This window comes from Musca domestica, unplaced genomic scaffold (assembly GCF_030504385.1).
Source record: "Musca domestica strain aabys unplaced genomic scaffold, Musca_domestica.polishedcontigs.V.1.1 15, whole genome shotgun sequence".
NCBI classification, from domain to species: domain Eukaryota; kingdom Metazoa; phylum Arthropoda; class Insecta; order Diptera; family Muscidae; genus Musca; species Musca domestica.
In genome coordinates this window covers 7333453-7361345 of record NW_026712207.1, presented here as the reverse complement: position 1 = coordinate 7361345, position 27893 = coordinate 7333453, and the positions used below count along the sequence as shown (strand labels likewise).

At 37.6% G+C, this 27893-nt stretch overlaps 6 protein-coding genes across 10 annotated transcripts in view; 3 read left to right on the top strand and 3 right to left on the bottom strand.

Annotated features, from left to right (window-relative positions):
• LOC101900826 (spectrin alpha chain) overlaps positions 1-15172 on the bottom strand; it is a 32395-nt gene extending 17223 nt beyond the window's left edge. For all 4 annotated transcript variants that reach the window (XM_005177456.4, XM_005177457.4, XM_005177458.4 and 1 more), the window contains exons 1-3: positions 15039-15172; positions 4139-4227; positions 16-4054 (exon numbers count right to left, since the gene is read on the bottom strand). In XM_005177456.4, the coding sequence (XP_005177513.1) occupies positions 16-4005 (3990 nt within the window). In that variant the 5' untranslated portion in view covers positions 4006-4054; positions 4139-4227; positions 15039-15172. The remainder of the gene's footprint in view (positions 1-15; positions 4055-4138; positions 4228-15038) is intronic.
• LOC101900646 (protein disks lost) lies at positions 7011-15145 on the bottom strand. Its single transcript, XM_020034628.2, has 2 exons — positions 15039-15145; positions 7011-11243 (listed from the first exon to the last, which is right to left on the bottom strand). Exon 2 carries the CDS (start codon positions 11108-11110, stop codon positions 7073-7075), a length of 4038 nt encoding a protein of 1345 aa, XP_019890187.1. The 5' UTR covers positions 11111-11243; positions 15039-15145; the 3' UTR covers positions 7011-7072.
• A 1574-nt stretch (positions 15173-16746) lies between the features above and the next one.
• On the top strand, positions 16747-19721 carry LOC101887553 (uncharacterized). Its single transcript, XM_011298240.3, has 10 exons — positions 16747-17486; positions 17595-17645; positions 17700-17762; positions 17834-18214; positions 18276-18377; positions 18477-18551; positions 18955-19044; positions 19111-19251; positions 19316-19387; positions 19447-19721. Exons 1-10 carry the CDS (start codon positions 17136-17138, stop codon positions 19681-19683), a joined length of 1563 nt encoding a protein of 520 aa, XP_011296542.1. The 5' UTR covers positions 16747-17135; the 3' UTR covers positions 19684-19721.
• A 576-nt stretch (positions 19722-20297) lies between these two features.
• LOC101887722 (uncharacterized) lies at positions 20298-24111 on the top strand. 2 transcript variants are annotated; one of them, XM_011298241.3, is made up of 9 exons: positions 20298-20686; positions 20747-20827; positions 20910-21281; positions 21351-21470; positions 21674-21754; positions 21814-21957; positions 22018-22086; positions 22160-22228; positions 22313-24111. In XM_011298241.3, exons 1-9 carry the CDS (start codon positions 20360-20362, stop codon positions 22538-22540), a joined length of 1491 nt encoding a protein of 496 aa, XP_011296543.1. In that variant the 5' UTR covers positions 20298-20359; the 3' UTR covers positions 22541-24111. The 2 variants fall into 2 exon arrangements, with proteins under 2 accessions (XP_011296543.1, XP_005177523.1); XM_005177466.4 differs by having other exon boundaries at positions 20904-21281.
• Positions 24036-24914, top strand: LOC101901511 (ragulator complex protein LAMTOR4 homolog). Its single transcript, XM_059119590.1, has 3 exons — positions 24036-24112; positions 24284-24422; positions 24484-24914. Exons 2-3 carry the CDS (start codon positions 24289-24291, stop codon positions 24710-24712), a joined length of 363 nt encoding a protein of 120 aa, XP_058975573.1. The 5' UTR covers positions 24036-24112; positions 24284-24288; the 3' UTR covers positions 24713-24914.
• Positions 24854-27013, bottom strand: LOC101901346 (vacuolar fusion protein CCZ1 homolog). The gene is made up of 5 exons (XM_005177460.4): positions 26686-27013; positions 26520-26617; positions 26141-26453; positions 25896-26071; positions 24854-25587 (listed from the first exon to the last, which is right to left on the bottom strand). Exons 1-5 carry the CDS (start codon positions 26767-26769, stop codon positions 24870-24872), a joined length of 1389 nt encoding a protein of 462 aa, XP_005177517.1. The 5' UTR covers positions 26770-27013; the 3' UTR covers positions 24854-24869.
• Between the last annotated feature and the right edge of the window lie 880 nt (positions 27014-27893).

Below are 27893 nucleotides of genomic sequence, written 5' to 3'. Positions count from 1 at the left end.
ACTCGAACAACTTACCTGATGTCTTTCAATAAGGGCTTCAGCTCCGGTCACATCATTGGCCAACTCATCGGAGGTAACCAAACTCATCATGGAATTAATCCAGGCCAAGAGATCACGATAATCACTAAGGAAACGTTGCAAATCATAAGAATCCAATAGTTTCTCTTTGCGAGCCGTTGCCTTGGTAATAATTTGATCCCACATTTCGTTGATCTCCTTTTGCTTGGCATAGGTTTGTTCAGCGGTATCGGGATGCGATTGCATCAAACGATTGGCAGTCTCATCCAGTTGGCGAATCTTATCACGCAAGGCAGCCAAGTCACGTTCAACACCCTCATGTTTACGTTGCAAAGTTTGTACGCTACGCAAATCCTTGCCCAAATCATCGTTGTTAAGGGCATTCTCCTTTTCGGCAATCCAATCCTTGGTCTCATCAATGTCACGATGGAAACGTTGCACTTCATGGGCCGAACCCAATTGGCTGGCCTTTTCGGCAGTCAATGTTTGCAAATTATTCCATTTCTCATTCAAATCTTGCATTTGGGTTTGAATCTTCATGGCAGCCTCGGTCTGACCCAAGGAGGTCAATTGAATGGCAATTTCATTCATGTTGGCCAAACGAACCTCATTGGCCTTAAGGTCATCATTGAAGTCATCGAATTTCTTTTGCAAGACCTCAACCTCCTCCAAGTCTTCACCCACAACATCAGCAATTTGGGCATGATTTTCCTTGTCCTTAATCCAGTTGGCCAAATCGGCGGCTTCACGTACCAAAACATAGGCCTTGACGGTTTCGTTCAATTTATTTTGACGTTCGCGGGCCAGAGTCAACAAGTTGTCGTATTGAGAGTTAATTTGGGCTTGGCGCTTGGCAATCGAGTGGTTGTCAACCAAATTCTGTTGGCTAGCACTAAGGCCGGCTTCGATTTTCTTAATATAGGCAGCTGGGACAAATCCTTGACGATCATTAACCTCCACCTTCCACCAGTCCTTGTTGTTGGAATTCAAAAGGGTCAAGACATCACCCTTCTTCATGGACACCTCACGTGGGCTCTTCTCGGTGTAGTCGTACAGGGCCACAACACATTCCTTGCCGGTAATGTCCACAACGGGGGTCTCCTGTTGGCGACAGTTCTTGGCTTGCTCCTGCAAACCTTGGATGGTATTGCCAAAGGCCTCCAAATCCGACACCAAAGCTTCATGTTTCTTCAACAAAGCCTCCGAAGAGTCCTCATCCTTGCCATAGTCATTGCCAGTGGCAATGGGTTCCTTTTCACGCATCCATGACTCAGCCTCATTGGCATCGGCAAAGTATTGATGGGCCTGCAAAGAGTCATCCAAGTCCTGTTTACGTTGATTGGCCTTTTCCTTCAAGTTGTTCCATTGTTCCTGCAAGGCATCGACACGTTGGCGAATATCTTCGCTGGCGAAGGGTTGATCCTTCAACATATTCTCGCCCGAGCTAATGACATTCAATAGTCTGGGTTCATGGTTGTTGATTTCAGCCATAACAGCTTGATGTTTCTTGATGAGATTTTGGACACCAATCAAATCGCGACCACGGTTGGTGGATGCAGCAATGGGTTCCTTTTCTCTAATCCAGGCAGCTTCATCCTCCAAATCACGGAACAATTGTTGCACTTGCAATGAATCGGTCAAGTGTTGCTTACGCTCAGCCATGGGAGCAGCCAAGGCGGCGTAACGGGTGGACAAATTGTTCTCCTTCTGGCGAATATTGTCGGCATCGAAATGACCCGACTCAATGAACTTGTTGGCAGCTACCTTAATGCTTTCAATACGATCCTGGTGGGCCATGACATCGGCTTCCAATAGGGCATGTTTCTTTTGCAGATTTTGAACTGAAGTCAAATCCTTGCCATGATCTTCGGACAACAATTGTCCCTCGATTTCGCTCAACCAAAGTTCAATATCTTCAATGGTACGATTGAATTGTTGTTGTTGGCAAGCCTCGTGTAACTTGCAACCCTTCTTGTCGGAGGCCTGGACCAAGGTTTCCCACAACACAACGATTTCCTGCATGCGGGTATTGATTTGATCGGCAGCATAATGTTCCTTTTCGATAAGTTCAGTGCCCACAGTGGTGATGTCTTCAATGCGTGACTTGTTGGCATTGAGTTCATGTTCAAAGTTTTGGTGTTTTTGCATTTTGCCATTCAAATTGGTGGGGTCCAAGTAGCTGTCATCAGTGGCAAACTTCAATTTCTCACTGATCCATCCCTTGGTCTCGTCGCAATCACGTTCGAATTGTTGATAACGGTTGGAATCTTCCAAGAGTTGACGACGTCTGTTGGATTTCTCCAAGAGGGCAGAACGACGGGCCAACAACATTTGACGGCGTTGAGCCACATCGTCGGCAGCATAATGTTGGCCATCGATGAGCTTGGTGGCGAAAATGTCAAGGGCCTTGATCTTCTCCTCTTGGGCAGCCAAACTCTTTTCGAAATCCTCATGTTTCTTGATCAGGGCTTCGACGGAATCCAAAGAATCGCCCAAATCTTCATTGGCCAAGAAAGCCTCTTGTTTGGCCATCCAGGTATCGGCCTGTTCAGTGTCACGATAGAACAATTGCAAGTCCATGCATTGCTCGTAGAGGATACGTCTCTCCTCCCACAGCGAAAGCAAAGAGCTCTTGTCATTTTCCAAAGCAGCCAATTTCTCTTGGATTTCAGCAGCGGCATAATGTTCACGTTCCAAAAGTTTTTGTCCCGATTCGGTGGTCAAACGGAAACTATCTTCACGTGCATCAATTTCACCCTTATGCTCCTGATGACGTTCCAAAAGAGCTTCGGCGCCGGCCACATCCTTGGCCAGTTCATCGGCCGAAATTATGGCCTTCATGCCATTAATCCAGGACACTAAATCACGGAAATCGGCCAAGAAACGATGCAAGAAATAGGATTCATCCAATTTTTGTTTACGTTCTCCAGCCTTGGCCTTTAAACTTTGCCAATAATTGGCAATTTCAGCTTGTTTGTCACGGATCTGATCGCTGTGATCGGCGTGGATGGAACACAAACGTTGGGCTTCAGCACCCAATGTGGATACCTTATCCTCTAAAGCTGCCAAATCACGTTCAACACCTTCGTGTTTACGTTGCAATGCCTGGACACTGGCCAAGTCACGACCATAATCATCCGAAGAGAGGACAACATCCTTCTCTGCAATCCAGGCAACAGTCTCATCGGCATCACGATTGAAACGTTGGATTTCATGGGCCCCAAATAGCTTCTCTTGGCGTACAATGGCCAGTTGTTTCAAACGCTGCCAAGCCTCATTTAGGTCATCTTTGCGTTTGGTAATCGTATCACGATCAGGATGGGCATCCTGAATCAATTTATCGGCCAATTGATTGACCTCCGTCACACGGTATTCCTGGGAGGCCATATCCTTTTGGAACTCATCGAATTTGCGTTGCAATACCTCAACATGTTCCAAATCCTGACCGAATTCATCGGCTGTAACAAATGCCTCCTTGTCTTTGATCCAGAACATAACCTCTTCGCATTGGCGCAAGAATTGCACAAGCACCAAAGCCTGTTGCAATTTCTGACCCTTTTCGGCCAAACGGCTCAACAATAACTCCCACAAACGATGCAGTTCGTCGAGACGACGGCGTATGGTTTCCGAGGCGAAATGATTTTGATTGATCATTTCCTGGCCGGTATTGTCCAAGGAGACAATGGCATTGCTATGGGCCGATACCTCAGCCTCAAAGGCTTGATGTTTTTGAATTTTAGCCTGGAGATTGGTGGGATCGCGATAGCTCTCCTCGCTAGCTGCCTGTAGTTTCTCATTGATCCATGATTCCAATTCGTCGGCATCACGCTTAAAGTATTGGAAACGACGTGAGTCTTCGAGTTTCTCACGCTTTTGGCGTGTTTCGATTTTAAACTCATTGTAGCGTGAAAGAACCTGTTCACGTCGCTCTTGAATGTCCTCGACGGTTTCGAGGATTTTTACCTCCTTGGGAGTGAAATTCTCCATGGTCGTTCGCAGTGGTTTGTAAAAAGTCAATACAAAAAATTGGGTCGTTCTGCAAAGAAATGGGAGGAGAAAGAGAGAGGGGGTTACAAAATCGGGTTATTTTTTTTTTTGTAAATTGTTCTTCTTTACTTACCAAAATTTGCTCTCGTTGTAAAAATACTGATATCTTTCCTCTGAGTTGTTTTTCGATATTTTATCGAATCGAATTCGGTTTTAGCATACCTAGAATGAGAACAGAACAACAAATGAAACAAATTAATTTCAATTCAAAATTACAATGGCAATGAAATCCAATTAGACCACAGATAAGCGAGAACAACCGTCAAGTGAACAATAACGATTGTGGCAACGTTTCGGAGAGAAATGACACCAAATTCCATTGCTCTTAAGCCAGCGATTACATAATTTTCACAACACACACCAACAACAAATCGCACTCGAACGCCGCTGTGGATGGATGATGTACGACTGCTGCTTGAATACAACACCACGACCCAACACAGCAAACAAATCCATAAAAAATTATCCAGAGAGTTCATGATGATGAGTTCATTCAATTTGAGTATGGGTCGAGAAAAGTGAGCAAATATACTGCACCCCACTCTCTCCCCCCTCTCTTCTTCACACAAACTCAGTTGTTTGTTGCTTTCATATCTTTCAAGTGTCATACAAAAACACGACGACCTCAGCGGAAAAAATCCATGTCGAGAGTTTCGAAGAGCGTATAAAGAGCATATGGAAAATAAGAGCTCATATGTGAGAACACCTCTCCCTCCCTTTCAACCAACCGTCATAATGGCTTTATTATTGTTTATACAAATTAAATTTGTGCCATTAAATTTGGTTTCTTTTTCGAAAGAAAAACTTTCGTGCGAAGTTCTTACCATTACCGCACCCTATAACCGAATGAGCACAGCACAGCGGCGGGCAAAACTCATAGAAAATTTGCCGTGACTGTTATGAATTTCAAAAGTGTTCAGTGTGTGTTTAATTTAATAGACTGCCATATAGGAATGTGTGAGTATGCTGTCATAGTTAAACTTGGCGATAAATTTGAAAAAAGTGTTATTCTTGAACTGAAGATATGACGCACTCCAAGCCTATTTTATCAGTTTTTCAGACGGGGGAAAAGGCAGCAACAACAAACATAACTTGGAAACCTTATCAATTTGCACGGTGTACGGCAACAAAAATTCGTTCAAGATATTTACTAAAACCCTAAATACCTCACGAACAAATACATATTTTAGTAATAGTCATATAACCTTCAATTTTTTATTTCAAAATAATCTTATTTTGTATTTTTTCAAACAGTGGGAATTCATACATGAGTTTTGGAACACTTCTATAAATTCCATTTCGTGGAGAGTTTTGGAAACCAGAGTTACAAAGAGATTTTTGAAACTGAATTACACCAATCACCAATTGCACAATCTAGAATATTATTTAAGAACTGTATTTTAATTGGGGTACAAAATATTGATTTGTTTTACCCTTCACTGTTAAATTAGGGGTATATTAAATCTGTCCCACACCTCGAAATATTCGTCGGAGATCCCAAAAAGTATATATATAGTCCTTATCAGCAAAAAACCAGTAGCCAAAGTCGGGCGGGGCGGACTATATAATACCCTTACACCACTATGCTTATTTTGTAGAGCTCCCATAACAAAAGAATTTATTTAAAGTAGATCATACCTCCTATCAACCTTTAAACGAATATATATGGGAGGCATATCCAATTCTGAATCGATATTCACTAAATTTGACGGAGACATTTTAATATCAAATAACATTGCTATAGAGTGCATGATATCACTTCGAGAAGGATTACAGGGTGAGATGAAAAAACTGCAACCAACTTCAGACTGCTGTCATTTCTAAGTCACTCGTCCGACAGCTGTTAAATTCCAGTGACAGCTCATTATATTGTTTACGAGCATACAAAAGCATTTTGGTGAGAATTTTCCAGAAAAAAAGTTATTCGTGATGGAATTCAAGCGTGATAATGTGATTTCTTTATATTTGGCTGGAAAACCACATGTGGCTATCGTTAGAGAACTTCAGCATTTTAATGTGAATAAATCTTTTGTGTCTCGTACCATAGCTCGTTACCGTGATACTGGTAGCGTAGCCCGACGTCAAGGAAGTGGACGGAAGACAACAGAAAACATTCGTTGTCCAGCAGTTTGTAAAAAAACAAAATGATCGTGTTTATTTGCCAAAGAGGTCAGCTGAAAATGTGCACCTTCGGTTGGCCACCATAACTTAAGCCCCGCCCATGGTGATGGTATGGGCCGCCATAACAGGTCGCTCTCCCCTCGTATTAATCGCCCGTGGCATCAGAATAAATGCCGAATATTATCGCGAAAATATTCTGGAGGGTGTATTAAAGCCTTGGATACGCAAACATGGCCGCAGACCTTGGACATACCAACAGGACTCATGAGGTTACTCGCTCCATTTCCAGCGCACAATGGCCACTAAAGTCTCCGGATACCAATCCGTTGGAATCGCTCCGGAATCGGTCGACGATATATATGGAAGCTATATCCAAATCAGAACCGATCCTAATAAAATCTGGCAGAGGCAATTCTGGGCTGTATCTGATACCAAATATCATTCTTGTCGAATGCATAATACGAATATGGGGGAACTTAAAATCCCAAATCGGATGAAACATGTATACAAACAAATGCACAAAGACATAATGCCCTTACCACTATGTGTTGTAGGGTATAAACACCATTTACTATTCTGAAATCCTGTTAAAAAAAATTCGAAGTCACATGATGTTTTGTATAAACGGTTCGGTATATAAACAATAACAATTTTTCAAAACCCCTTTGAAGTATATGATGCATTAGTTAATATTTGTTTACTTTCAAAACACATTCTCTTTTTTAACCAACCAACCACAAAAAAAAATAAAAAAATTTCTAACAACAATAATTGTTTTTTACAAAAATTTGCCTTTTGAGCAATAAATGGAAAATAGGTTTATTTAAGAAAAAAATTAAAATGAATAAACTTCTAACTAATTAATATAATTAAAACACCTTCAAACTTAATATAAATCAATATCTCTCGACAAATCAGCCAACATATCCATAAACAAATTCGATTTTTCATCATCATCCTCGTCGTCGCCGCCGCCGCCAATGCTATCATCACTGCAAGTGTTGGAAACATCCTTTGTATTCTGGGCAATATTTCTTAACATATTTGAAATTTCATTCAATTGCTGGGGATGCCAATCATATTTGAAAATATTCACAAATAGACTATTGGTGTAACTCAAGGAGATGACATGTCTCCGTATCATGGCAATGAGTAGGGTACCAAATGCTGTATAACATTCTGAGCGTAAGGCTAGAGTTTGGAGGAAAGCTATTGTTACCAGGCCATCATAGGCGTTGTTAGGTGCAGGGGTGGCAGATGACAGTTGTTGTTGTTCTTCGTCTGTATTTTTTGGGGAATTTTGGGATGATGTTTCCAATGCCTTGCGCATATTTGGATGGATTAATACCTGACAGGATGCCTCAATTAATTCCGTTGTCAAATGTCCACAATTTGCGGTAATGATGTGCTGTAATAGCTGTATAATATTGGTGGCCATCAGACGATATAAAATTGTGGGCAATACATTTTCGAATGACTGCACGATGTTATGCATGAGATCAACAATGGGCTTGGAATCCTTAAATAATTCAATGCGCAATGAAGTACAATGTAGCCAATATTGAAGGTTGTCGATTAGCTCCGACACTCTGGGCACTTCTTTGACAATTTTCAGTTCCGACGGCTGTTTGGTCTTATTGACCGAACACAATTTATTGGCCATCGATTGGAGTTCCACACAAAAATAGTTATCCCTTAGGATGTTGCCATAAAACCATTGACTAATCTTTTTTTCGGCATCATTTTTGATCAGCATGAAATAGGTTTTCTTTAGAATATTTGGCGTCTCTTCGGGCAGCAGACTGTCCAAGGAGTTTTTAATGCGTTTATCCAACATTTTTGGTATCGCCTCATTCCATTGCGCTATGGCATCCCGTCGAGCAGTGGCATAGATTTTTGTGATTTTATTCAAGACCACAGGATAGTCGCAGGAGCAGATTTCGTTTACTTCACTGTCCGCATTACTTTTGGCGGGTAGCAATATTTTCAGTTGGCCATCTTTGACGACACATTTGTAGGCCCTTTCGGCACAAAAGCCAAGCATTTGTCTTGTTGACGAATTTTGGACCTGGCGAAAGGCCTGCATGAGATTTTTTTGTGTTGTCTTGGAAGTGTCCAGCGGAGAACCCAGAGAGGATTTGTTGCCCTCCTTGGCTGCAGGCGATAATTCTGCCAGTCTTGTTGTAATGTGACGATATCGTCCCGTTCTTGAGGCATATTTTGTTTGGGCGTATTTGGCTGGCATAATGGATACTCTGAATTCACCCAAAAATGGACAGGCCACGGGCAGTAGTGATTCCAAAAGAGGATTTAAATTAAGTTCCGCACTGCTGGGGCATATCTGCTGGTGCTGGCCATCTTCTTGGCCACTCTCCAATTTAGCCTTTAGATAATCCAAGATTTCTTTATTCTCATTTAGATCCGAGCGAAATTGATAGTATTGCTCTATTAGGTACTGTTGGGAATCAAATAACCAGCCAAGGCAGGAGGCTATCATAAAACATGATGTTGGGTTCAATGAAGTCTTGCCAACATTACTGCCACCCAAATACCAATACAAGGCAAACATTAGTTTCAAAGTTTTTATGTAGATCTCCAGCTGTATGGTAATGCTGTCCAGCATACATAGGTATTGAACCATCCATGGTATGGTAATTAATAGCTTTCCCTGTTCTATGCCTTCCTGTAGTACTGTGTGTAGATCGAATCCAGGCTGGATTAAAGATCTTAGGCGTAGCTGTTTCTTTTCCATGGCGGGTGGTATTACGACATTGCTGCCATTCGCCTGACTGACAAATGGCATGCAAATGGTGAATCCCAGAAATTTGGCCAAAATTAACATGGAATTTAAAACGTCTGGTCTCACGGCCACCTGTTCATGCTGGCCCATATCGGCAATCAATGAATTATCATTGTTATCTGGCTCATTGTCGGCCTTGGTGATGCTGATGTGATCAAAGGTGGAATCGTTCAATGACAACAGTTCACTGTAAAGTTCCATTTTCAGTTGTTCCACAAATGCCAAGGAGCGGGAATTTAAAATGAAATCACGAAAAAATGCCTGGGCTCGAGGAAACTGATAGTCAACACTAAATTGACTTGGAGCAATTAGACGTTGTGTTAGCTTGGAGAATTTCTGCAAATCCACTTCTAGGCCAATCTCTTCGGGTGTGGCAGCACTTGAGGCCGACAGCAGTAGTTGGGAAACAAACAATTTTGCAAAATGGGCCATATTCACACAGTTCTCGGACTGTTGGAAAATTTCTCGTATAATGGGTTTAATTTCCACGGCAAATTTCCAATTGGGATTTAAGTGATTGGCCTCCCACAACTTAAGGCACTTGCAAAACAAATCTCGTTGTGGTCGAAAATTGGCAAATTCCTGTTGGGAGGTAAAGTTGTGCCGTGAGTCCTGTTCATGTTGAAAATAGACATTATTCTGCCCAGTCGTTTTTGTATCCAAACAGAAGGAGGCATCATGCATGGGATTTTCGGCAATTATTTGTTGTTTCCGCTGATAGATGTCCAGCAAATAGCTACGAGTGGCCTCAGGAAAATAGGAAAAACGTTCATTGGTTAACACAACCTTTAAAGTTTTACTATCCAGCTGGACTAAACGTTCCTTTAGCTGACACAGGCTGAGCAAGGCAAAATAAATGGCATAGCGTAAATTTTCCAAACATTGTAAAATCTTAGATGGGTTTGTTTCCGTTTCTTGCAATTCGAGTTTTTTGAAAGCATCAGCCACAATATCTGGGGAAACGGATGGCATGGCATTCAGGAGATTCAATAGAAATGACAAATCATTCAAAAAATTGGTGGTCAAATGATTGTCGATTAAAATTACATAAATATCAGCCAGTCTGTGTAGTAATTTATTCTCTGCCAAATCTTCAAAATCCAAAGACATATCATCCATGGCCAAGAGATTTTTGGATTTTGTGGGAGTACTTGCCACCACAAGGCCTGATGATGCCAGAGCATTGCCTGGTGCCGGTGCTGGGGAGGTGCCCACCAGTTCTTTGGTGATTTCGCTGGCATTCGATTTGAGTATTTTGCGTGCCGCCAATATGGCACATTGTTCTTTGTCCTCCACCTCGGTGTGGGAAATTTTCAAAATATTATTTTCATTGCTAAAAGAACTTTCCCCAGCAAAAACCGAGGAGTTATTTGCAGATTTGTCAACTTTCTTGCTAATGCTTATGGGCTGTACACGTTTTTTGGGTTTCTCTGCAGCAGCGGCAGCACCTCCAACTCCTCCACCCCCACCGCCTTGTGTTACATTTGTGGCGGATGTATTTTTCTTTTTATTGGAACGATTGTGGCCCGTTGATGTGTTAACAACTAGGAAATCACCCAAACATATACTTGTTGAGGCACTTTTATTGGTTGACCCTGGTGTGGTGGATAGGCGTCTTGAATTATTGCCCGAAACATTGCGTTTAACGGGAGTTGAGGTCAAATTCTTGTGTGAGGCATTCGAACGATCCACTGAGGTGCTAAGGCGTGGCATGGAATTCGAAGTCCAATCGGCATGCGATGTTTGCGACAATTCATTACGAATGCTTTTATTTGGTGTTGAGGTATTATTATCCTGATAACTTGTTAAGAAACGTGCCGCCAATGAGTCGTCTTGGGTTAAATTGGGCTTTGCCGTTTTAACAGGTGTTTGACATTTTGGAGTATCACTGCCTCCTACTCCTCCTGTTGCTTTTAAATGTGCCTCTGTGTGTTGCCTCAAAGAATTAAGAAAATACACGGTAAAATCTTCCAAGCTACAGGCATCATCATCAGCCTGATGAGTCTCTTCAAATTGCTTCATAAACCAACAACGAAATTGAAAATGATTTTTATCTTTGCCATCGTTGTTGTGGTTATAATCGATTAGAGTTTGCAATTTTTCCTCGGCTTTCAGTGAGGACATTTTGTTTGCTGTTGAGCTTGTTTTTTTGGGGTGTTGTTGTATGTTTGTTTCCTGTTCTAATTTGGCATTATTATTATAGTTTTAATGCATCTAACATTTCTCTTTTTTTCCAACTACCGTTTTGAAATTGTATCTGAAACGGAAGATGAATAAAAGAGAATATGGTTGGTTGGCAAAAAAAGAAAGAAAGAAAGAAAAAATTGAATTGTTCATTTTTTCGTCGCTGGTAATTTTTTGGTGTGGCTTGTGTTGGTTTTGGACATTGGTGATGTTTGCATATGACCACCAAATGACATCACAAAATCCGTCATCTTCATCACACATTTTCTCAATTAGATTAGGAAAAATAGAACTACATAAATGAATTAATTAATTGGTACTAATTTGAATTTGTTGCATATCTACAAATTAATTTAATTAAAAATTTAAAGAGCAAAGAAGAATGTTTCTTTTTTGGGAAATGAAAGTGGGGAGCAAAATTATTCTGTGTCCTAAGCTTTAAGGTATTTTTGGTAATTATACCATGGCTCCAAGGCAATATTAAATCCGGATTGGCCTCTAATATGATGATATGACGACCAGGCTATAAGTTCCCATCTTGTCTCAACGGACAAGAAATAGATTTTCAAGAAAAAATTCCGAAAAAAATACCCCGGCTACGCCGATGCGTGGAATTCCTTCAAACTAATATGTGGTGGGTAGAACTTTTCCTTGACGTTTCAGGAATGACTTAAACGATATTTCAGCCAGGTGTGATTAATATTTATACTAATGCAGTCACTGATGCTATCCACCATTTTAGTACACTCCACCATAACACTCTTTACCACATGGTCTGCGGTGATGAGAACACAGCTGAATGTGTAGGTCGAGGGAAATTTAATACCGACTACGAACTAACCCAAAATTCTAAGGGTCACATTCTATCGGCTATCTGCGACAAGATGAAAATGGGAACAAGGTCCTCAAGGCGCTAGCCGGCAGCGGGCAAGGAAACCTTGTTGACCTCTTAATCAGCTATGTGGCTCCCTTGTGGTATGCGAATACTAGTGCTACGCAGTGGAAACACATCAAGACCTGCCAAATTGCTGCCTGAGAACTGCGACAGGGTGCCTCCTCATGACACCAATAGACCATCTATATGAGGATGTGAAACTCCTTCCAATACGTCAGCATAATCATAAGGACATACACGATCTAGAGAGTGGGGTCCAACGCTATAAGAGAGAACCTCTAGATCAAGAAGCCTATCAGGCAGGTCTGAGTGGCATTCATAACGATGTAATCGCAGATGATATCAGTATATCAGTAATGATAAGATGAATGCCGTCCTCGGAGTGCACACCCCATACATTGCAGCTGAAAAACGCCAGCGGCCTAGACAAACCAGGATAGTTTTGGAGCAATTACGTTCAGGATGGTGTAGTCGTTTCAATTCGTATTGGTCACGAATTGACGAAGATGTGTGTGACGTCTACCAGGCGAGTGATACAGTCTCGCACAATACGCTGCACCTCTTTAATAGCACAGCCAAACCTACCCAACTCACTCCAGAAGATCTCTGGCTACAGCCCGTTAAAGTAGCCGAATATTTAAACCTATAGCTTGAACCATTACTACTGCAACAGCAATAACAACCATTGCAGTATAAATGTCGTCCTCAGTGACCAACCTCATCCATTGCAGCTAAAGACCATCGGCTGTCTAGGCAAAGTTTTTTTTGACCCAATTACGCTTGGTATAGTGCAGTCGTCTCAAATTCCTATTGAGTACGAATTGCTGAGAGTGTACGGGACGTTTGTGCAGTATGCGGGCCGTTGGACTGCATCTAACTAGTAACCATGCCAAACCTACCCAACTTACTCCTGAAAACCTTTTCCTATTGAGGCAGCAGAAGTTTATAGCTTATATAGTTTATAGCAATGTAAGTCTATAATAAACGGACGTACGAAATGGCTACTTTTTGTCATTTTTGAAAACTTTACTTTTTCCTAGTTGGGCCGCGAAATGGTTCATTGCTGTTGTACTTTGACCGAAATTGCTTACATTCTTCATTACCTCAAACAACCCACCAAATTGACCTAATGAGAGAAAAATTATAGATTTTTTCATTGTCTTTTTTATGTCTACTTTTAACACATAGATGATACTCAACCTCAATTTTTATAATGGATCAACAATTTCAGCTTGATCTCAAGCATTCTGATTAGTAATTCATGATAATTAAGAAAAATTTACTAATTTTCACTTGAATAAAAAGCCCTAGGTAAATCTTGAATAAAAAAAACCTAGATAAAATGCTTTCGATTTTTTGACACAAATAGCGGCTTAAAAGAATAACATTAGTACTGAGAGGGAGAGAGAAATAAAGAAGACAGGAAAACAACACCTTGCACATCATAAATAGCTTACCACATTTATAACACTTCCTCATGATCTCACTAAGAAAGCGAATTTTATTTACCACAATCCTTTGCTAATTATGTTTAAATATTAGGGAAATCAATTAATTTCCCTATTAAAAACGACAAACTTTAAATAAGAAATACGAAATCTGACATTAACAACTACACAAATAGCGGCTAAAAAGAAATACATGAGTACTAACCTAGAGAAAGAGAGGGAGAGTACAAGAGAACTATTGATTAATCGATTTCCATTAATTACAATAACAAAGTTAGTCTACTAAAGAGTCATACAAACGATTTTGTTGGAAGAGAAAGAAATTGAAAGAGTACACCCCACCTATTTGTTTTTATATTATTTTTCTATGGTCTTGCTGGTTTGGCTAATAGATGAGCTCCAAAATGTTGATGGAGGAGGAGAACACAAAAGCTAATTTGACTTTTACTGATTCATCATTGTCTACATAACTTGTATGGATGGATGGATGAATGTGGAAGAAACACAAAAAAGGAAATTCATGTCGAGACTGCTTAATTGAACCAATTGGCAAATGTATGCAGAAGAAGCATGTAAAACATGACACAGAAAACAAAAAAAAAACAAAACAATTGTCTCAGGTTGTGGCCAATGTAAAAAGTACGTGTCGCTGTTTCCACCCTTTTCGGGTAGTACAGAAAAAAAAAACAACAAAACCAAACCAATCATAAAATACAAAAATGACGTAATGCTCTAAACATGGAGGAAAACAAACACACATACACCACAATACAACTGGTAGAATAAATTGAAAGAGGCTATGAGAATATGTGATATTCTCCAACGAATTAAAATGCCACATGTGAGGGAGGTAAGATGCTGGGCACCGGTTGTTTATTGCTTTAGACAAGCGAAGAGCATCTGCAGCTCTCGAAAAGTAGAATTGTGTATGAATCTATAAATAGCTTAAATAAGTAAACAAAAATTCTCGATGCAATAGACAGAAATTGTGAAAGTGAAATGTCAGATACTTTTTTTGTCCAACAAGGAAATGCATGCATAAATTCTACATAAACACAAACAACTTCAATAGAATAACAGAAGAGATAATTACGAAGTTTGAAATTAGGAGAGTGTTATTGTCATTAACCCAATGAAGTTTTGTATTCCACAAATCCACAATACGAGGCGATGACGTCGTCGTCTCTCGTCGTATCTATTCTCTCACGCACACACACACATATACATTGGGATGAAAAAACTTTCTTTTGGATTTTTTCAATAAATACAGAAAATTTTTGGAATTTTTCATTTTTTAATTGTGTTCTTTCATGGTTGTTTAAACGTTTTTTATTGAAATATTTGCTAATTTGCTTTAGAAAAGTGTTTTATTTTCCACTTTTATTGGTCTCAAGAGGGTGTGGCGTGGTTTTCTTTTGAATTGAATATTTTCTGCTATAAATTTCACTTCTAATCATTTTTGAACTGTTTTCTTTTCCATAATAACAAAGTTTTTTGTTTATTTTATACTTTTTTTAACACTTACACTTCTTCAAAGCGTTTTATTAATATAATATTTCACTTATAATCTCAATTTATTATTTTTTTCCGTAAGCAATTAAACTTCGTACCGAACCCGTCAAGAGCAAAATTAATAATATTAGGAATAGGTAAGTCGACCTCTGATTAATCGAATAATCGACTTTAGTACTCAAAGAAACTCGAATTCGACTATGAACTTGGGTCAAAACCGAGTACTCGACTATTCATAGTCGATTGTTCGACTTATGCTATGTTCTCATTCATGGCAGAAGAATACAGGTAGATGCGTCAACGAAAAAAAATTAAATGTTTTTTCAAATAGAAGTAGATTTTTATATGTTTTCTTATACTACGTCATTCGGAGCCTATTATAAATCGCATTTTTCAACAATTTTTACAAATTTAAATAATTTTTCATCCAACAATTTCAATTCCAAAATTGGTTTGACAGTTCATTGTCCCTGCAGCTGTGTCGACGCGTCTACCTATATTCTTCTACCATGGTTCTCATTGCAATTTCAATCACGTTGTTCGCTCTAGTTTGGGTTTGTCATTTAGGTCATTCATGTTTTGAACTTTTTGTTTTAAAATTCGGTTGGAGAGTCACTTGTTAAAAATTTTTTTTCCTCTTTTGTTTCCAGTTTTCTGTCGATATTCCAACTCGTGGACAAAAAGCGTACCTCAGATGAGAGAAAAAACAGAATTTAAAAAACAGCAACAGCAAAATTGAAATTCCAATAAGTGCAAGAACACAAAGAACATAGACTCCAAAGAGTTGCTTCGCTTGGCCGAAAGTGGTGAACTGCCGAGCAGAGCAAAACGGCCATCAACATCTCCGGATCTCTAATCCGTTGGACCATTGTGTCTGGAGTATTTTGGAAAGCAAGGTTGGCACCTAAAAAAATACCAAAGTATCGATCACCTCAAACATGCGCTTTGACGGGAATGGGCCAAAATACCGCAGAGCAACATTCGAGCAGCATGTGACGGTTTCATTGGCCGTTTGAAGGCCATAATTCGTGCCAAAGGTGACAAATCTAAACTTATTCTAAGTTTGATTGTTGAAAAACAAATATCATAACAATCTCCGATTGGTGTCGTATAAGAAAACATGTCAAAATCTACTTATTTTTGAAAAAGCTCTTCAAAATTTTTGACATATCAATGTTCCCAAGTGTTGATGCATCTACCTGTATTTTTCTACCATGAAGTAAACTTTGCCTTATATATTTCGGATTAAATGATCTTATCATGATTGATCAAATATTATTATTATTATATTACAACTTCTAAATTATGCTCTATTAGATTGAATGTTTTTAACATATGTAGTGTCAAATTTTTCGTATGTAGAAAATAAATTTAATTTAAACGAAATTTTAGAGAATTTTGGTAGTTTTCTTTTCTTACAATTTTTTGAACTTGCGCAGTTTTGTATTCATTGTAGCAAGGGTCACACAGCCGATATAGTGTCAGTCACGTGCCATGTGAACTTTGTATTATTTCGGCATGTCATGTTCAGTCAGCTGCACTGATGCGACTTCCTTTTAATATGTCGTCAAATGCTCTTTGCAATTCTCTTTTGAACTTTCTACCTTTTTCGTGAAATTGAAGTCTTTATTTCTTTGTTATTTTTATTTAATGCCAAAAACGTAACGCGCACGACTAAAAACTAGATTTTAGTAAAAAAAAAAATTATGAAAACCTCATTTTTAAATTAATTGATATATTTGATTAAATCCAAAGCCAGACATTAAAAAATTTCATGAAAGACATTTGTGTTCGTAGACGAGGATTCAACAATTTCTCACGAAAAATTTCTGTGAGTGGCTTCAGAGTACATAATCTTTCTGTTACGAATGACGAACAGAAGCAAATTGCAAATCACATGAAACCATGTACACAATTTCATATCTCTCTCTCTCTCCCTCTTTCTTCAATCGGGTGAAACAAACGAGAAAAACTTTCTGGGTCTGGCATAAGACAAAGTTTGATACATAATTTCCGAAATAAATATTTCACAAAGATTGTTTGCAAATTAAAAACGGCTAAAAGGAAATAGACAATTTCAAAATAGCATTTTGAAAAGAACACTCTCAGAATGACTCTAAAATGGAAACGTGAAACGACAGAGCAATTAATCAATTGTGTAAAGCAAAATCCCTCCCTGTACAATGTGAGCACACCTGGTTATTTGGACAGGAAGGGTAAAGATCGAACCTGGGATAAAATCCTTGCGAAGATGGTGCGATTTGATCCGCATCTAAATAAAGAGGAAATTAGACGTAAATGGCGCAATCTAAGGGTGCAATTTATGCAAGAAGAACGTATGCTTAACAACACCAAGGAAGATGGAACGTGCGGCAATGATGATGTCTATATTCCGAAGCTTTGGTGCTATAACCAAATGAGTTTCCTGAAACCGCAATTCATTACCAGGAGGAGAATAGAGGTTGTATGTTTATTTCTTTAAGTAACTAATACCAATTGAACGAATTTCTCTAGGAGAAATCAATTGTCTTTTTGATTTTTTCTTATTAATCCTTATTACATGTTACAGATTGTGAAACCTCAAGGGGATAATGAGGACAATACAATGGATAATCTTGAGGTATGGCTCGCAATATTTGTTGTTTTTTTTTTTATTAAAACCTATATTTTACAGGATACCGAGAATGGCGATAGCACCATGGAAGAATGTACCAACATATCAACACAAAATAAAAAAGTATGTCAAATATAAAAAATTGGTATCAATTTCTAAAATACAAATTCAACAATTCTCTTTATATTTCCTAGTACCCCCGACAGATTATGGAAAGAGTGTGGACGAGGGAACTTATTGTGGCTTTAATAAATGAGTTGAAAAAGCATGAGCTGTTGTATAATGCCAACCATCCCTTGCACGCAGATGTGGACATGAGAAATCATGCTCTATTTGTTATTTGGAGTGAATTAAAGAAATTCAATACAAATTTAACAATAAAACATGTAAGGGTAAAAATACGCGTCTTGAGAGTGCAGTATAGGAAGGAATTACACGATCTGGAAATCGATAGACAGCGTGGCAAGCGAACAGAAACCCCCAAATTGTGGTGTTTTAGGCTATTAAGTTTCATGAGACCCTATACGGTAATTCAGACAAACCTTACCCCAAAAGTTAGTTCATGTTTAAGTGAGGTAATTGGTAATGGTATAAACGATTTTCAGACAGCATTTTTATGTCCTCATCTGTTTTTAGATTTCGGAATACAGTAACAGCAGTGAAGATGAAAGTCCATATAATGGCCTAGTTGAAAAAGCAAATAGTGAAGAAAACTTGCTGCAAGAAATGGATAAAGAAGTGAGTTGAAAAATTATACTGGCAGTGGAGTTTTTTTCAGTCTTATAAATGGTAGAATTTGAAATGTGGCCATTAATATTGAAATTCTTTTTATTTCAGAAAACATCCAATCTAGATGAGGACATTGAGGGCTTATATACCGAACCCGAAGTTGATCTAATAAATAATGAACGAGTAAGTTTCATTTTATTTGTTTCATAATTTATGGCATTAGGGATTGTCGTTGTACTTTTTATACCCTCTACCATAACATAGAGGGTGTATTAAGTTTGTTATTCATATATATTTAATCACGAAGGAATTGAGATAGAATGCTGAAACTTGACTGAAGGTCTGCGGCGAAAATGTTTGCGTGCCCAAGGCTTTAATACACCCCCCAGAATATTTTCGCGATAATATTCGGCATTTATTCTGATGCTACGGTCGAAAAATACGAGCGGTCATTTTGTTGGTTTACAAACTGCAACAGTAAAAACGTTTCATGGAATAAATATGATTTTTTGTTAGAGAATGGGATTTTCCCTTCCCTTCCTATTTTTCCTATTTTTAATTAACCGGCATCCCTTCTTCAATATAGGAAAAATCATATGTGGATGAAGACGTGGATAATATCAAGACCTATTACAATGAACCCGAAGACCTGCATCATGAAGAAAATAATGAACATGTAAATATTCCAATAAAATATTTTATTTTCGAAAATAATTTCTATACATTTAACGTTTTTTTACAGTATGAAGAAGAAATACACCCCAATAACCCTTATATTGCATTGCCAGAAGATCGTCATCCAGAGTCAAATAAAAGACCACGCTCTTTCAATCAAAATAAACAACACAGAATAGCTCAAAATATTAAACCAAATAATAGAATGGTAATCGAATTATAATCCAATATCCACGAGAAAAATGTGTAAATTCTTTTTTTAATAATTGCAGACCATTCATGTCAACAAAAATATTGGCAGATCAAGCAGGACGGAATTGCTCCCAGCAAATAGCAGAAGAAGAGTAAATACGATATTTCTCTTTCGCTTTTCAAATTTCAACATTTAATTTTTTTATTTTAGCAAATAGAAACCAATGAAGAATTATTAAACGTTCGTGTCCAACAAAATAATACATTTGATTGGCTGGGCAAACAAGTGTCATATGAAATTAATTCCCTAAAAGATGAACAAATACAGCGTGAAACAATTTGGAAAATTCAAAAACTTCTCTATGAGGCCTATCGACAGGATAGAGCAAAGAACTGTCCCGATCCACTGGGGGCAAATCAACGAGAAGGAGGGAGTTCAAATCTATGATGTGCGAAATAAATATTGAAACTGAATCAATAAATTAATTATAAGGCGGAATTTGAATATGGGAAATTACGTACTAATGAGCATGGCCCAATTAATAGGTCCTCTTGCCACCAGAACAACTGAATTCCACTAAAGTTGTCAAATTAAGCTATTATATTTTGATGTTCTTCCTCAGACCATAAATTTTTCATGCCTTTATGATAATTGATTGTCGCAGGAAGTAGAGTTGGAAGTAATTGCGAGAAGAAATTTTTGCTTCAAATTCTCATTGAAATACTTATCAACATTACTCTCTCAATTTGCTATCTTTTGCACAGAATTTGTATCAACCATCGGCTTTCAGTAACAATTTGCAACGATTGTTATAAATATAAGGTTATAGCATTATTTGTACGTTATTTTTTTCGCTAGTCAATGCCACTAAATTGCAAAACTTCGTGCAATATTTGCGAATGAAATTTCAGAACAATGTTTACGAATTGAATGCAAAGAGAAAGTTGAACCGTGAGGAGGTTAACCGTATTGTCGTATGTGTACAGAGTTCACAGAAAGCACAGAGCGCCGCCGCTGATTTGTTTACACCTAATAAGTCGACGGCGTCGAAAAAAATCGTTTCGCTTCGCAGTCTGCCGGTATTATTCTATCTTAAAGGAAAACAAGAAAGGATTAGATTGATATGAAGTGGACCAAGGAGCAAGTTAGCATTTTAATAGAAAATTACAAACAACATGAGAATTTGTATGACACAGAACATCCTCACTATTTTGATCGTCTTCAAAGGGAGAATTCTATCGATTCTATCTGCAATGAACTTAAGAAACTGGACGAAACAATTACTCCAAGTGCAGTTACGACAAAAGTTCACTCATTGAGGTCACAGTATGGAAAGGAACTGAAAGCAGTACAAAACAACAAGCGTGCACCAAGATTGTGGTTTTTCAATAAAATTGATTTTTTAAGGCCTCTGTATATTCGGAAAGTTCAATCGCGTCTCAATAATGGGGTAAGTTTTGAATTGTAAGTCGTATGACTATATTTCTTACGTTTTCTGGTGACCTTGCAGAGTTCAGAGGAGGAGTATGAGGATGATGATTATGACGATGACAGTCAAGAAGATGGACATGGAAGGACACATCCCTACATTGTGAGTTGGCAGAAAACAAAGGCAGCTAAATATTGATTTGACAATGCGAACCTAATTTGTTTTCTTTTTTCAAAAGCCGCAGACCCGCGAAAGAATTTGGACGCCAGAAATCACAAAAATATTAATAGAAAAATATAAGGAACACCCACAATTATATGATGTCTCAGATCCCGCCTACAGAGACAGTGATTTGAGAAAACACATACTCGTTGATATTTGTGAAGATGTAAGAAAATTCATGCCAAATATAACTGTGGATGACATTAAGAATAAACTGCATTCTTTGCGAAGCCTGTATGGAGCAGCTTTGCGTCGCATGGAACGGCGTAGACTTAAAGGTTTGCCGGTGGTGGAGCCCACATTGTGGTGTTATAACCTATTACATTTTTTGAAGCCGCATATCATGAGTGTACAACTTAAAGTATCCAACTCTTATAGCACACATTTGAGTGAAGTAAGCCATAATTCCATAATCTAAAAAATTCACTTTAATTTATCGATTTTTATAATATTCTCTTTCTAGATTTCGGCGGATAGTGACACTAGTTCGAATGAAAGTCCAGCGAAAAAATTGAATTTCAATAACGATAAACATTGTGATGAGCTGGGGGATGATTATTTACAGCAAGGGCCTAGTAAAAGAGTAAGTCCCCCTTAAAAGTAGATTTTTATACTCTCCACCTAAGATGGAGGTTATATATGTATACTTTACATTTGCCTTTGTAATACCTGATTGTGTCCCAAGAATTCTCTTTGAAAGACCATCAGAACTTAGGAGGCAACTAATTTTTAAAGAATTTCTCATACCATATTTGTAGTCTTATCAAATATATGTTTTTATTACAGGCAAAGATTTGTAAAGATGTAGAAACCCCTAAATCATTAGCTAAGAAACCGGAAAACCTGCACCAAGGACATAATGAAAAGGTACGCATTTTTAGATCTATATTTAGCTGATGATAAATAAACTATTATATTTCATTAAGAGTGATGGTGATGACTATGTCGACACATACGATGAGGAAACGTTGGTTGATTATGCCCCGAAAAAGAATAACTGTTCAATATTTTCTGCATCTAGGGCTCAGTATGAATCCTCAGACGACACAACTCAAATAAAAAATCCTTGTGTATGTAGTCACTTTTATTTAAATGTACATCTTTCGCTTTATATATTTTTTGAATTGCAGCCTATAACTGTAGCAAATGCAAAATTTAAACATGAAACTGAAGTACATACTACAAATAAGAGGATAAGTGTAAGACATATTATACCGAGTCATTCGCAGAATGTTTGTGAATACTTATGCATGTTTATTTTTTTAATTGTAGCCAATACCCGTCACAGATACCAAAGATAAAAGTAAAACTAAAGTCAATTCTACAAATGAAAGGATAAGGGTAATATAAAAAATACTAAAAAATATATAATTTAAAGACACCTTAAAAACGTCAATATTAAATATGACCATCTTTTCTTTTCAGAAAATTGAACTGGATAAAAAATTACTTAGCCCTAAGCTCTTGGATGATTATTCCAGTTATTATTGGCTGGGCAATCAAGTAGCATTTGAAATAAAGTCATTAAAGAATGAAAGTATACGTCGCGATGCGATTGAAAGAATCCAAAAAGTTCTACATGAGGCCTACAGGCATGATACAACTAGTTGTCCAGATCCTCTCACAACAAATACACGGAAAAGGAAGCGTTGAAATTTTTTGTATATAATATACAAAATAACAAGTTAAAAAGCAGTAAGTTCGGCCGGGCCGAACTTTTAATACCCTCCACCATTTACAACGAATTTGGAAATTTTCAAAAAATAAAATCCTTAAAAAATTCTGTTAAAATTTTAAAAATACCGAATATAGCCGTTATGTTGGGGTCTATACGACGTGGACATACATACGCATTGTTTGTCATAAGCCATTACCATATTCAAATTCGAAACTGGACCCGCACCGACAATTTTCTGTCACAGACTGTAGTTCCCATAACGAACTTCAAATATCAAATTTTAAACAATTCCGGTTAATAATGTCGCTAAAATCATCAAAATACCGAACATAGCGAGGTGCCGTTATATGGGGGCTATACGAAGACGTGGACCTGCACAGACAATTTTCAGTCTTAGGGTGTAGAATCCATTTGGAACTTAAAATACCAAATTTGAAACAAGTCCAGTGAATAATGTCGCTAAAATCATCAAAATACCGAATATCGGGAGGTACCGTCATATGGGGGCTATACGAAGACATAGACTTGCACAGACAATTTTCTATATTAGGGTGTAGTATCCATTTGGAACTTCAAATACCAAATTTGAAACAATTCCGGTGAATAACGTCGCTAAAATCATCAAAATACCGAATATAGGGAGGTACCGTTATATGGGGGCTATACGAAGACGTGGACCTGCACGGATAATTTTCCGTCTTAGGGTGTAGTATCCATTTGGAACTTCAAATACCAGATTTGAAACAATTCCCGTGAATAATGTCGCTAAAATCATCAAAATACCGAATATCGGGAGGTACCGTTATATGGGAGCTATATGAAAACGTGGACCTACATGGCCCATTTACAAACTTAACCTGCCTACTGGAAAAATAAACATGTGTGCAAAATTTTAGCCATCTATTTCAATTTATTCGAAAGATAGCGTGATTACAACAGACAGACAGACGGACAGACAGACAGACAGACGGACATCGCTAAATCGACTTAGAATTTTACGCTGATCAAGAATATATATACTTTGTTGGGTCTGACATGAGTATTTCGAGGAGTTACAAACGGAATGACAAAGTTAATATACCCTCCATAGTATGGTGGAGGGTATAAAAACCATAAGCCTTAATTTTCAAAAGATTTTTCGGACAAATTTGCCTTGGCAGAAAAGAACACAATTAATTTTATGCTCTGTTCCAGAAGAAAATTTCAAAACTAGTAGATTCTTGCAGGTTCCAGAACAAAGCATTAGGTGGCCCTTGTCATCCTGATTCCAAATATGTATAATTCGTGTTTACCTTCTGAGATTTGTGTTTTATTAGTCTCTGCAGCAGAGAAAATCATTCTGCCTCAGTGCCTCCTAGAGCAAAATTCGTTTCTTGAACCCTACATCATACATTTTTCGATCTTTAGAACCCTGATCTGCAAGTTCTTGATGTTTTTGTTTTGACTTGGCTTTTCATCAGTCATTTTACTAATTCCCATTTAGTTCTTTGTTTTTTATTATCACGGCGGCTGTTTTCTACTAGGAAGCTTTGTAGTCTGGATCTCGGTGAGTCGTATTTTAATCTTTTTATTTATAATAAAAAATAATAGAATTGATCTATTTATTGATTAATAATTAACGTGAAATCACAGTAAAACATTAGCCTGTTAATACAATGTATAATGCGTGCTGGTTCCTTTTTTGTATTAATGAGATTTATAACGCAATAATTTCAGGAAAAAAATGGAAAAATTTGCAAATCAAATTGGATTTTTGGTCTTGAAGGACGATGGTGCCGTTCTGGAATCCGGTGGGGAATTGGAGAACGATGAAAGAAGTGCCAATATATTTCTAGATCTTATCAATTTAACCGAAAGGTAAGCAGACAATTCTTTGTAAACAAACACACACACTTAAGTCACAACTCAATCTTTCCAGTGTCGATGAGAATTTCATGCCAAACAGTAGCTGCGAAAGAATTTCCATTGTTTATGAAGATCACAGCTATAACATTTGCATGTCCAACAGACGTATCTATATTGTCAAATTGCGCAATGGTTCGGCCAACAGTCGTATGGGTGGTCTGGGTGTGTCTTCCAACAGCAGTGTCTATGTGGATGCCAATGAGGGCAATATGAGCTCAACCGGTGCCGCTTTGCTTACTTGAGGAGAATCAAGCACTGTCTGTTGCGTTTTCTGCGCCCATAGCATTCGCCGCCAGCGCAGTCCCATGGCGGACAGTGCTTGCCTCCCCACACAGAATACCAAGGATCGTTCACGTAGATTTAATTGGAAAACACCATTCATATATTTGATAATTTTGTTTATTTGTCAGAGAATACACCATCTTTAATATCATGTTCAGTAAATATACGTTCAGCTTCTTTCGTCATATCGAGTAGAGTGGGTTTTGTACTGAAGACAATGACAAAACGTTGACGCCAATTGCCATGTCTCTTAACTACCCAAAAATCATCGGTGGACTTGACCATTATCTCCTCTTGACTCGGTATGGACATATCAGACTCCTTGTTGTCACCCTCGGAAATGGTAAATAGATCGGCCATAACATTGAGAATATTTTGAGATAATTTCGTTTTACGCTGTGTATCATCCTCACCAAGATTTGTTATCATCTTAAGACTTTGATCATTTATGAATAAATATTTAGTACCATAGTCGCTGTCTCCACCACAGCTAGCTGGTGTTGATTTGCCTGTAGTATTCGTTTGCTTACTCAAATAGTCTTCAATATCACGTGACAAAATATACAGCTGTGTACTAAGTACATTACCAATATCTTCAAGATATTGTTGGGTAATTTCATTACATTGTTGTTCAAAAAATAAGCACAAATTAACATTGGTCGAGGTATAGATAACCATGCGATATGGTTTAATGCCATCCTTTGTGTTGATGTATAATTTGTGAACGGAGTGTTTTGCATCACGCGTTGTCATTTCGCCACTTGCTGCCGTTGTCAAATGCTCGAGGACAAATCGATACAGTGTATACAATTGTGTGGAATGAAAGCGACCGCAACTGTAACAGAAAAGAAGAAAATAGTTAATAATATGAGGAAATTTTAATGCTGGTCTCAATGAGCGATGATTTCTATGTTAAGCGGGACTTCCATTTATTCATTAATTTTGGATGTTTTGATGAGTGTTATGATGTTCGCATTTAACAAATATAAGAGACTATTGAGTAATCAACGTCTATATTTCCCCGTTTTCAGATTCTTGGCAGGGACTTTTTGACTCCATAACAACCTACCTATGAATATTAATGGCTTTTATAGGGAAAGTGGAAACAGTGACAGTCACCTAATACTAAAATCGGCTACTTACGTTACAACAGTATTCTTGTACAGAAACAATGAATCCTTGATTGTGGAATATGTCGATTTCAGCGATTCCATGAAATTATGAACTCTCAAGAATAATACTTTATCCAATGGCAAATACTGCAGGGAACGCATAAATTCGAATATATCCTCGGCCGGTAGTTTCAATGACGAAATGTACTATTCATAAAAAACAAAAAATAGTTACATTATTTTGCTGGACAAATCAAATGTACTTCACCCTTGTACCTTATCGAAAAACTCTTCCAATTTATCAACCAAAATTTCACGACCATTATCAGGATTCTCTTCCAAAATCATTTCAAATGTTCCCTCTTGCATGCGAAAACGTTCATAGGCCATAATTAGTACACGGCGATAGATATCGTCATGCAGTTCATATGGATGATATTCAGCATAGTCCACACCATCTTTAGTAAGCATTTCTTTGGGGACATTTAAGACCAAAACAAGCCAAAACTTTGGTTCTGCTTGGTACAGCAGTTGTACGGTTTTCTCTGTATGAATAACTTCACAGCCACCAGGTTCATCGGTAAACGTACTAGGGTGGAACATGAGAAAACATTAATTAATATTTGTAATTAAGATTATATTGCAATTTGCTTACTCTGTAAATGTTGTAAATGCTTGACTCAATCCAATATCGGATATTTTGGTGTTTAGCTCAATATCCTTGGGATGATAAAATAGCACCTTTTCTTTTTCCTACAGTTGGGAATTAGAGGGAGGATTGATTATACTATATTAGCTGCCTAATAATTAACATTACTCACATGTCCCTCCTTTAAGCCATACGTTGAGTTGAAAATATAGAAACTCCTTATGCTAACATCCACTTTTCGTTGCAAATTATGCATTTTTGTGGCCGTTTGCTTTGGTCTATCAAACCGTTGTACAGTGTTTTTTGTTTGTCCAAGCTCTTGGCAGAAGCATTCGTTTCAATGCTATGTATTTTTCTGTATTTTATAAATCTTAAGAAACAATATTTCCCCTTGTAAAGAAGTTTAATTTGTTAGTTTTACTTGGGAAGTTGGCTATTAGTTGTATTCCTTTGCTGTTGACATTTAGAAATGGCCAAAGAAAGGGAGTAATAACAAAAAACAACAGCGATATGTTTAGAATAAGTGTGATTGTGGGAATTTAACTGTTAGTCATTCACATTGAAATGATAGCACGTGATTTTCACAAATGCTAAATTATCAGCTTCTTTGTGGGGATCTATTGTCTAAAAAGGTTTTTGTAATAAAAAATCCGTTACTTCTGTCTATATCGAGTATAAAAATATTCTCCTCATTGTAAAAACTTGAGATTATGGAATAAAAACAATTTTTCTAGTAGATAGTAACATAAACGTCATTTAAAACGTCAACAGTGAATAAAGATGAAGAAAGAAAAAGCAACGCACTTCCGCCAATAATTTTTGAATTACATGCCTTGCTTTTAATAATTATAACCGTTTAAAATAGAATTCCTTTAATTTAGGGATATATTTTAACTAGAAAATTAATTTTTCGTCGTTTTTTTTATTAAATTCCATTGACAATTTATATTTGTTAAAAATATAGTCAATTCTATTACATAAAACAAAACGTCTGCATCTGTGGAATGTCATAAATTCCAAAAAATATGCGAACGTAGATTCAACCATGGTAAAATGAAGACAAAGGTCAAAATTTCTTTTCAAAATCTTGTTCTATATATATCTAAGGTTTATTTCGCAAAAAAACTGTAGATTTTGTTGATGCATACGTAGAAATAAGCCATGAATTCAACCATGGTACAATAAAATCAAGGTAGGGCTATGACCATATGATTTAAATTTTTTTCTTGGCTTAATATGTCGACTTTATTTGCTTATGTGTGTATATTCTTTTCAATAATAAAACAATTGTTCAGAAAATATTTAAATTCGGGTGTTTTCAAAATGCTTATTGCAACTTATGCATCTACAAAATCTACAGTTTTTGTAGCGAAATAAACC

Excerpts from the sequence above, each read along its gene's own strand:
- LOC101900646 (XM_020034628.2), bottom strand. The coding sequence starts at position 11,110 with ATGTCCTCACTGAAAGCCGAGGAAAAATTGCAAACTCTAATCGATTAT.
- LOC101887553 (XM_011298240.3), top strand. The coding sequence starts at position 17,136 with ATGACTCTAAAATGGAAACGTGAAACGACAGAGCAATTAATCAATTGT. Across the intron at positions 17,763-17,833 it reads TATCAACACAAAATAAAAAA|TACCCCCGACAGATTATGGA; the intron begins GTATGTCAAATA and ends TATATTTCCTAG. Across the intron at positions 19,045-19,110 it reads ATGAAGAAAATAATGAACAT|TATGAAGAAGAAATACACCC; the intron begins GTAAATATTCCA and ends GTTTTTTTACAG.
- LOC101887722 (XM_005177466.4), top strand. The coding sequence starts at position 20,360 with ATGAAGTGGACCAAGGAGCAAGTTAGCATTTTAATAGAAAATTACAAA. Across the intron at positions 21,282-21,350 it reads ATAGCACACATTTGAGTGAA|ATTTCGGCGGATAGTGACAC; the intron begins GTAAGCCATAAT and ends TTCTCTTTCTAG. Across the intron at positions 21,958-22,017 it reads CTCAAATAAAAAATCCTTGT|CCTATAACTGTAGCAAATGC; the intron begins GTATGTAGTCAC and ends TTTGAATTGCAG.
- LOC101901511 (XM_059119590.1), top strand. The coding sequence starts at position 24,289 with ATGGAAAAATTTGCAAATCAAATTGGATTTTTGGTCTTGAAGGACGAT. Across the intron at positions 24,423-24,483 it reads CTTATCAATTTAACCGAAAG|TGTCGATGAGAATTTCATGC; the intron begins GTAAGCAGACAA and ends CAATCTTTCCAG.
- LOC101901346 (XM_005177460.4), bottom strand. The coding sequence starts at position 26,769 with ATGCATAATTTGCAACGAAAAGTGGATGTTAGCATAAGGAGTTTCTAT. Across the intron at positions 26,618-26,685 it reads ATGGCTTAAAGGAGGGACAT|GAAAAAGAAAAGGTGCTATT; the intron begins GTGAGTAATGTT and ends TCCCAACTGTAG. Across the intron at positions 26,454-26,519 it reads GCATTTACAACATTTACAGA|TACGTTTACCGATGAACCTG; the intron begins GTAAGCAAATTG and ends GTTCCACCCTAG.